At 41.2% G+C, this 10,106-nt stretch overlaps 1 protein-coding gene across 3 annotated transcripts in view; it reads left to right on the top strand.

Moving 5' to 3' along the window:
* The window catches only part of NEDD4 (neural precursor cell expressed, developmentally down-regulated 4, E3 ubiquitin protein ligase), a 144,959-nt gene that overhangs the window by 129,744 nt on the left and 5,109 nt on the right, over positions 1–10,106 (top strand). For all 3 annotated transcript variants that reach the window (XM_010836785.1, XM_010836787.1, XM_010836784.1), the window contains 7 exons: positions 1,759–1,829; positions 3,303–3,398; positions 3,753–3,826; positions 4,102–4,162; positions 7,756–7,815; positions 7,901–8,008; positions 8,764–8,860. In XM_010836785.1, the coding sequence (XP_010835087.1) occupies positions 1,759–1,829; positions 3,303–3,398; positions 3,753–3,826; positions 4,102–4,162; positions 7,756–7,815; positions 7,901–8,008; positions 8,764–8,860 (567 nt within the window). The remainder of the gene's footprint in view (positions 1–1,758; positions 1,830–3,302; positions 3,399–3,752; positions 3,827–4,101; positions 4,163–7,755; positions 7,816–7,900; positions 8,009–8,763; positions 8,861–10,106) is intronic.

The following is a 10,106-nucleotide window of genomic DNA, read 5'->3' as shown; positions in this document are numbered from 1 at the left end:
CTATAGGTCCCTTCCAATGTAGCCAATGCTAACTACAGGGTTTTAATCTGTTGCACCTGTCACTTCCAAAGTGGTTCCCTCTTCTTTATTTTGGCTTCCTCTGTTTGCAAGTCTCTTCAGTATGTAACTTCTGCCCTGATACAAGGGGGCGAAAGTGGTCATTTATTTAGGCTCACTTATTCAATTGTGCTGTGGGGAGGGAGGAACACACTGCAAACAAACATCACTGCTGTGTATGGGGAGTGCTCACAGTGTCTTTGCCACACTGGGTTTGCTCCCACTCACAGCATGTGTGCTTTCCTGGTCTACACTGCTCAGGCTCCAGGTTGCTCTGCAGGGGAACTGTCTAAGGCGGCCCTAGGTTGTGTGCACTTTACAGGTCTAAGCCACTCAGGTTCAGGTTCTCGGGTACTCCACAAAGGCACAGACTTGGTTGGGCCTGCGTTTTGTGCCCTTCCCTGGTCCGAGCAGCTCAGGTAACCAGGTGCTTGGCGAGTGCACACTCCCCAGATGGGGCAGTGCGTCTTATCACCTCCCCCATCCTAGATGCTCAGTTTCCTGGGTGCGCAGTGGGAGCGCCATCTCGGGTGTGCCCTGTGTCTCCTCTGGGGAGCTGATCTCTGGCTGCGACCCTGCTGGCAGATGTCAACTGTCCAGGATCCCAGAAAGACTTGGTTAGCAACTGGGAGCCTGCTTGCAGTTTGGTGGAGGATGCCATCTCTGGGGCCGAGTTTGCCCCTTGCCTTCTGGCTCTGGCTGTCGCCCGCCTGCCTCTCTGCCTCCGTGGAGGATGGGCTGGTCCACTGTTGGCTAGCTCTCCTCTGGTATTTGCTCTTTGTTCTGTGAGCAGACCCGGCAGTGCCTTAGGTTAAAGCTTTTTGCCGGAAAGTTCTTTCTTGTTCTTTCCTTTTTTTTTTTTCCTCTCTGGCTATCCCATGGTTTGGGTTGCTATCTCACGTTAGCTCCCTCAGATTGCCCTCAGGGCATTCAGGCCCAGTCCTTACCCTACGCAATGCAGCCCGCATCTCCCTGTTCAGCCCCCACTTGCTGGTGGCAGACACCAGCGTCTGGGCTACTTCTCCACTGGGAGTTGCAATTAGGCGCGTCATCTGTGGGTTTTATTTATTAATTTTTTCCTCCCAGTTATGTTGCCCTCTGAGATCCCAAAACTCCCCACAGACCTGCCGGTGAGAGGGTTTCCTGGTGTTTGGAAACTTCTCCTCTTTTATGACTCCCTCCCCGGGATGGGTCTCCATCCCTAACTCTTTTGTCTCTCTTTTTATCCTTTTATATTTTGTCCTACCTCCTTTCGAAGACAATGGGCTGCCTTTCTGGGTGCCTGGTATCCTCCGCCAGCATCCAGAAGTTGTTTTGTGATATTTGCTCAGCGTTCAAATGATCTTTCAATGGATTTGTGGGGGAGAAAGTGGTCTCCCTGTCCTATTCCTCTGCCATCTTAGTACCACCCTCTGTTAGTGTATATGTTTTAATGCTACTCTCTCAATTCATCCCACCCTCTCCTTCCCCCACTGTGTCTGCAAGTCTATTCTCTATGTTTGTGTCTCTATTCCTTGCAAATAGGTTCATCAGTACCATTTTTATAGATTCCATTTATATGCACTAATATACAATATTTATTTTTCTCTTTCTGATTTACTTTACTCAGATTGTTAATATTAAGCATAAAACTTTTTGGTATGTAATTATCTGATTTCTTTTGCTTGGTAATCATTTTAAATATATTTGATTTTTTGCAAGGTTTTTTCATCCGTCCATTTTATAAGATGATGCTGCACAAGCCAATAACACTTCATGATATGGAATCAGTGGTATGTTTTTTTTACTTATCATATAAAATATAATTTAACAGGCAACTGAATATCTTAAAGACTTACTTTTTAATGATGAAATCAATGGATGTTCTGAATATAAATGAACATTTCCCCCAACATTTTATTTGGAAAATTTACTAACATATAATAGAGTTGAAAAAGTTTTACAGTGGATATGTGTATATCTACCACCCAGATTCCACAATTGGCTTTTTATCCATACTTACTTTATGACATACCTATCCACATGCCTGCTCCCTATCTATCAACCCATCTTATTTCTTTAATGCATTTCAAAGAAAGTTTCAGGTATGAGTAAATTTCTCCCTAAATACTTCAGCATGCTATATACAATAATTTTGTGTGTCTGTTGTGTCAGTATTTGAATTGTGATCATTTGTGATGAATGACATGTTTTCAAACTGGCAGTCCAAAGCAAAGTTTTGAAATTAGGCTACTACATAGAAACAGAAACCCAAGAATTAAATCCTTGACTATACCCTTATAACCCATGCTGAATAGCATCATAGAAATGTGTAGAACACATGGATTCCAAGGCCTCTTCCATGGCACCAAGTCCCTTTCTCGTGACATATTATCAGTATGAACATTATGTGCACGCATGCTTAGTTGCTTCAGTCGTGTCTGACTCTTTGCGACCCTATGAACTATAGCCCTCCAGGCTTCTCTGTCCATAGGGTTCTTCAGGCAAGAATACTGGAGTGGGCTGCTATGCCCTCCTCCAGGGGATCTTCCCAACCCAGGATTGAACCTGCGTCTCTTATGTCTCCTGCATTGGCAGGTGGGTTCTTTACCATTAGTGGCACGTGGGAAGCCCCTGAACAGTATAGTTCTTTATAAATCATAACACTGCATAGTTATTGGAGTTAGAAAATTAAGGTTCTGTATGTAATTTGAGATTTTTCTTCAATTTAGGGCCAAGTATAAATAGCAGTCTCCTCAGAGTTACTTAATCATTTCAAACACAGTCTCATTGGCCATATGGACTGGTGCTGAGAGCCCCTGAATGTCATGGAAGTTAGGATATATCTCAGAACTGACCCTTTAACTGGATAGTAAAAATCTGTACCTCCACTGCTTCCAAACAGAAATAGACTTCTAAACTTTTAAGCAGCACCATGCTATTGATAAATGCTTTTTTTTTTGGCCACACCCTGTGGCATGCTGGATCTTACTTCCCCAACCAGGGATGGAACTCGCACCCACCCTGCAGTGGAGGTATGGCATCCTAACCACTGGACTGCCAGAGAAGTCCCAATATCTGTATTTATACTCATGTACTTACTATTCATCTCTTTTTGTAACGTATGTGTGTGTGTGTGTGTAAAAGAGATCCATCTGACCTTTTCGTCTTTTGTCCAGTTATTCAGACCTTGGGTTACTTTCTTTGCAGATTCAGATATCTTCTTTCTGTACACAAATTTTAAATATGCAATTTATCCCATCTAGGATAGTGAGTATTACAATTCATTAAGATGGATTCTTGAAAATGATCCAACAGAATTGGACCTCAGGTTTGTCATAGATGAAGAACTTTTTGGACAGGTTTGTAAATTTTGATTTATTTAAATGGTACATAAATTGTGAAGCTTTAAACTTAAGTTTAATAACTTAAGCAAAATTTTATAAATTTAGACATTAAATAATGCATATACTCAACACATTTCTGCATTCTATTTTAAAATTTATTTTCCTGTAACAAAAGCTGTCTCTCAGAAAGAATTTCTGCTTCTTTGACTTTTGACTCATTCCATACGTATTTTAGTAAAACTAATATTTCAAGTTTCCTTAGCTTTTGAGTGGATTTAATTTAAAATACCAGGCTTCTTGTATAACTGTAATATGTATACTTTATTTTTTTCACTAAAATAATATACAAGATATCATGCTTAATTTCAGACACATCAACATGAGTTGAAAAGTGGTGGATCAGAAATAGTTGTCACCAATAAGAACAAAAAGGAATATATTTAGTAAGTATTTTGTTATACTTTACTATTTTTAGTAAATACTTCACTGGAAATAATTTTGTACTTCTTTCTGTGAAGATTCTTTGTATCTTCTTTTTCTTTCTCTAGAGTCAGAGTCTCAATATTCTTTTCTATAACAATTCTATACTTTTACTCACTCATTCAGTTTTTGCCTTGGACTTAGCTAGTCTTTATTTTTTGTTTCTAACCAGAATATGTATACCTTAACATCTTTTCTTATTCCCTGTGAAAAAGATAAAATGTTTTCTTTCTTCTAGTCTTGTAATACAATGGCGATTTGTAAACCGAATCCAGAAGCAAATGGCTGCTTTTAAAGAGGTATTCATTTTCTTTTGTTTCCTATCCTATAGTTTCAAAGCACAGTCCATTGTCATATCAGAGAAAAAAGGGACCTTATTGTATCAGAGAAAAAAGTAGTATGTGATTTGCTTTTTAAAGCCATCTTGAATTATGTTTTCATACTGAAGTAAAGTGTTACTCGCTCAGTCGTGTCCAACTCTGCAATTCCACGAACTGTAGCCCACCAGGCTCCTCTGTTCATGGAACTCTCCAGGCAAGAATACTGGAGTGGGTTGCTATTTCATTCTCCAGGGGATCTTCCCCACCCAGGGATCGAATCCAGGTTTCCTGCATTGCAGACAGATTCTTTACTGTCTGAGCCACCAAGGAAGCCCATGTTTTCATACTGAAGTGAAGTGAAAGTCACCAGTCATGTCTGACTCTTTGCAACCCCATGTACTATACACTCCATGGAACTCTCCATGCCCAAATACTGGAGTGGGTAGCCATTGACTTCTCCAGGAGGTCTTTCCAACCCAGTGATCAAACCCAGGTCTCCCAGATTGCAGGTAGACTCTTTACCAGCTAAGCCACCAGGGAAGCCCAAGAATACTGGAGCGGGTAACCTATCCCTTCACCAGGGGATCTTCCTGACTCAGAAATTGAACTGGGGTCTCCCGCATTGCAGGTGGATTCTTTACCAGCTGAGCTACAAGGGAAGCCCTTGTTTTCATACTAACAGAGTATTAAATGAATAGATGTTGAGTTAAAAAGCAGTCATTCAAGAAGTCCATGCAATAAACAGTCCTCCGTAGCATGGATCCCCCCTCACCTTTTATAGTCCCCTCCCCTCACCTTAAGTAAACATAGGTGAACAAAGGGACAAGAGCGTGGAATATATCAGCAGACCCCAATCTTTTTGGCCCCAGGGACTGATTCATGGAACACAGTTTTTCTGTGGATCTTGGGGTCAGGTGGAGGGATAGTTCAGCAGTAATGCAAATCATGGGGAATAGCAGATGAAGCTTCACTGGCTCGCCCACCCCCACTTCCTGCTGTGACCCAGTTCCCCAGACCAGCACTTATTCATGCCCCAGGGGTTGGGAACCCCTGAAAAGTGAAAGTGTTAGTCACTCATCATGTCCAACTCTTCTCAACTCCATGAACTGTAGCCCACCAGGCTTCTCTGTCTGTGGAATTCTCCTTGCAGGATTACTGGAGTGGGTAACCATTCCCTTCTCCAGGGGATCTTTCCAACCCAAGGATTGAACCCAGCTCTCCTGCATTGCTGGCAGATTCTTTACTATCTGGGCGACTAGGGAAGCCCCTGGGAACCCCTGGAACATGCCGTTTATGTCTTTTCCTAAATGGAATCATGCCATACATGTTGGTTTGTGACTCTTTTTCTTCTCTTGTCAAATACTTACTGGAGGTGTTTTACATATCAAGATATATAGTGACCTTTCTTTGTAGCTGTATTTTATTCATCATGTAAATTCATAAGTCACTTAAAGTTCCAAATTGATGAACATTTAGGCTGTTGCCAGGGCACTCATTTCCTAAGCTAATTAAAAGTCTTCTGTTAAATATCACACACTTTTTCATTTATTCAATACTGAGCACTGACCGTGTGTCTGGTGCTATGCAAGGCAAAAGGACGTAGGTCCTGTTGTCGAGGAGCAGAGAATCTAAGGGTGAAATGGACCAGGGAAGCCCATAGTACTAGGTGAGCAGAGAAGAGAGGTAGAAACCAGAGCAGGGAGAGGTGGGGGCAGGGCCATGGGAGGGGTAGAGGGATTGGCCAGCCACAGAGAAGAAGGAAATACAGTTCCAAACAGAGGGAGCGGCACATGTAAAGTCTAGTAATAAGACAGACTGGGCACACATTAGAGAAAATACAGGCAGTTGTACTGGATGAGAGGATGCAAGTGTTAATTGCCCAGTCGTGTTTGACTCTTTGTAACCCCATGGACTGTAGCCTGCCAAGCTTCTCTGACCATGGAATTCATCAGGCAAGAATACTGGAGTGGGTAGCCATTCCCTTCTCCGGGGGATCTTCCCAACCAAGGGATCCAACCTGGGTCACCTACTTTGCAGGCAGATTCTTTACCATCTGAGCCAATGGGGATGCAAGAGGTGAACTAAGTCTGGAGAGATGGGAGGAACCAGATGATGAGGGGCCTATTTGTTTGGTGTTTTCTCTGAAGTCCAGTGAGGAAGGAAGGTGGCATTAAAGACTGCTAACAATAAAATACCAAGATTCAGTGTATATTTTGCTCAGATTTTTCTGGAAGTGATATGAATGAATAGGAAGCTAGAGGAGGGCAAGACAAGCAGCAGAGGCTAGTTGAACAAGTGCTGGAATCACCCCAGGGGAAATGATCAGGACAGTGGGAACGGAGCTATGCATGCACATGAATGATACTCAGGAAAGGAGATTTATAGCTCAGGGTGATTTAAAGGATGGAGATCTGGGGACTGTCTGCTTTCTGTGAAGCTGTGGACTAAACAAGATGGAAAATTCAAAAGAATGGTAAGAATGGTGAAAGTGGATGGCCACACACGGGGATGTCGGAACACCAACATTTAAGGAATGGACAGGAAGAAAGGAGACATCAGAGAAAATCAGCAAAGGCAGAGACATAAGAGGAAAACCGTCAACAGCAGACAGTTTCAAGAACAAAGGTATTGTCAACAATATCATAGTATAGAGAAGTCAGATAAGATAGGGAACTAGTAAGTATTCCTTAGATGTAGCCATAAAGTTGTCTTTGACTTTCTCCAAGACAGTTTCAGGGAAGCATTGGTGAAGAGGTCAGATTGCAGTGGTTGAGGGATGAGGGGGAGCAAGTGGATTTGGTAATGTGTAGTAACACTGTCCAGAACATGGGTGTGAAGAGAAGAAAGAGGGGTTTGCTTTCTTATTTTGTTTTGAAAGTAAATATGGCTTGAACAAATTTAGATGCATCAAGAGTGAGTTAATAGGCACTTGCCTGATGGTCTAGTGGTTAAGACTTTGCCTTCCAATGCAGGGGGTGCAGGTTCCATCTCTGGTTGGGGAACTGAGATCCCACATGCCTCGTGGCCAAAAAACCAAGACATAAAACAAAAGCAGTATTGTAACAAATTCAATAAAGACTTGAAAAATGATCCACATCCCCCCAAAAATCTTAAAAAAAAAAAAATGTGAGCTAGTAAAGGTTTGGTGAAGACATCCTTGGGGAAACAAACGAAGCACAGAGAGGAAGTGGTCCCTCTCTCCACTGCAATGGGGACAAGACCCTCATGGATGTTGGTGCTAAGTGGGGGTGCAGAATGTTGAAGGGAATTCCATCCAGCAGAACTGCTTTTATTTTCTCTCTCAAATAGAAATTGTCTGCTGTAAAGGGTGATGTGGAGAAGGAAGCTTGAAAGGTGTAGGGTGGTTTGAAAATAACCACTTTGAGGAATCAATGGGAGAACAAACGTGTACTTTCTTGCTGACATTGAAATGTCAGTTAAAGAGCCCATGAACCATGTAGGGGTAGGAATCTGTGTGGGTATGGGATTTCTCCATTCCCACCCAGAAACTGAAGTATGGAATTGTCCATTGACCCCACTAACTAGGGTTTTAAATATATTCTTTCTTCTAGGGGTTTTTTGAACTGATACCACAGGATCTCATCAAAATTTTTGATGAAAATGAACTAGAGGTAAGAAATATTGCTTTTATCTTAAAACAGGACTTTTGTACCCCTGATTTTTCTTGTCTACAGTTTGACATGTCTTCTTATGTAGCTTCTGATGTGTGGCTTGGGAGATGTGGATGTGAATGACTGGAGAGAACACACAAAGTACAAAAATGGCTACAGCATAAATCATCAAGTCATCCAGTGGTTTTGGAAGGTAATAGAAGGTTTCCCTTTTCTTATGTTACTTTTTGATAGATTCAGTCATATTTACCTATACTAGTGGATCACATATAGATAAGACAAAAAATATATTGAGTGGGCCAGAAAGTTTGCTCAGTTAGGGAATATGTTATTCAATTAAGTTCTTGGTGAAAATGAAAAATATGTTTTTAAATTTTACTTTTAAACCAAATGAACTTTTTGGCCAACCCAGTACATAGCCCCACAAAAATTGTTTTTTATTTTGTACTATATACATTTACCTTCATACATACTTATTTGTAGATAAGTAAAATGTAGTAAGTGGCAGTATTAGCTGAGAGAGAGGCTCTTGGTTCCTTACTAAAGAAGGGATTCTTCAAGGGAACTTGTAACCTGCAGTGTATTCTCTGGGACTCCTACTTGGCTCCTTGGAATGTGATAGAGAAATGGGTATGCCAGTAAATACAATTTTTAAATAATAATTCCAGTAAATAAAAAATTTTAAAAAGCCACATAGTCACAGCCAAGAGGAAATTTTGTCACTTTGTTAGGCTATAACCCCATTCTCAACAGTTACCATGAAGCCTTGGAAATGGAGTCTCAAGAACTTTGTAAACCACCATAAACACAACTTGAAGTAAAGGAAACATGCAAATTTCACAAGTGATGATTCAGACTCTAACTAAACTCTGGTAACATATTTTTAAGGGTAGTTTTGTTAACATTTTTTCCAGTGATGTTCCTAAATGCTGCTTATATTTTATGCAGGCTGTTTTAATGATGGACTCAGAAAAAAGAATACGATTACTTCAGTTTGTCACTGGCACATCCCGTGTGCCTATGAATGGATTTGCTGAACTGTATGGTATGGATTTTCCGTAGATCATTTAAAAATGGAGCTGATGCCAGTTGTCTTTTTCATGACTGACTAGTCTTCAGTCTTCTTTCATGTATACAAATATTTAATTAATTAAAAAGAATTCATAGTTTTAAATGATTACAGTTAGATACACTGCAGAAGATCAAAATATATGGACACCTTCTATTTTGTTGTTGTTGTTTGTTGTTCAGTTGCTAAATCATGTCCAACCCTCAACCCTTTGCAAGCCCATGAACTGCAGCATGCCAGGCTTGCCTGTCCTTCACTGTCTCCCAGAGTTTGCTCAAATTCATGTCCACTGAGTCAGTGATGCTATCTAACCTTCTTATCCTCTGCTTCCCTCTTCTCCTTTTGCTTTCAATCTTTCCCAGCATCAGGATCTTTTCCAGTCAGTCAGCTCTTCACATTAGATGGCCAAAGTACTGGAGCTTTAGCATCAAAGTACTTCAGCTTTAGCAGAAGTCCTTCCAATGAATATGCAGGGTTTATTTCCTTCAGGATTTACTGGTTTGATCCCCTTGCAGTCCAAGGCACTCTCAGTAAGATAGCAAAAGAGAAAACTGAACACAGGAAATGATTCAAGTTACTTTCCATTCTTGAATTTTAGATTTGATTCCCATTCTGCATTCTGTTACAGAAAAAACATTGCTGTGGTGCGATGGTTTAAGATAGACAGCATATAAAGTTCCACAGGGTACTAATAGGTGTACAACAAAATACAGAGTGTTTCATAGTAGAATACATTTGGGGGAAAGAATGGAATAAAGAAAGTCAAATATTCTGTTTATTGGAATGGCATGTACTTGCTTTTAAAGATATCAAGAAAAACAACTCTTTCAGAGGAGGTATAGCCAAGATCGGAGCCCTTCTATCCCCTCCTTGGCCTATGTGGTTTCCTTGTTAAGCTTAACTGAACATCTGTTTGCAAAACCTGTCAGGCAGCTGCCTCTTCTCTCCCAAGGAGAAGGATGAGACTATAGAGTTGCCACTCAACAACATGCTCATTCCCCACCTGACTGGGTTTGTCTTTCCAGTGGTTTTCCCTGACTTCCATTCTCTCCTCCTGCTCTTTGACCAGTCAGTAGAGAAAAATCAAAGCAGGGCAAGCACCCTCTCCATCTCTAGCTCCACTGTCCTCTTATATGCAGCCCAGACCTACAGTCACCCACTGATGGCATGCATTTTTTGGAATTTGGAGGAGATATTTCACATACAGGCTTCCCTGGTGGCT

The sequence above is a fragment of the Bison bison genome, unplaced genomic scaffold (assembly GCF_000754665.1).
Source record: "Bison bison bison isolate TAMUID 2011002044 unplaced genomic scaffold, Bison_UMD1.0 scf7180017864066, whole genome shotgun sequence".
Taxonomy (NCBI): domain Eukaryota; kingdom Metazoa; phylum Chordata; class Mammalia; order Artiodactyla; family Bovidae; genus Bison; species Bison bison.
Note: the sequence above shows the minus strand (reverse complement) of the source record. Positions and strands in the feature narration are given on the sequence as shown.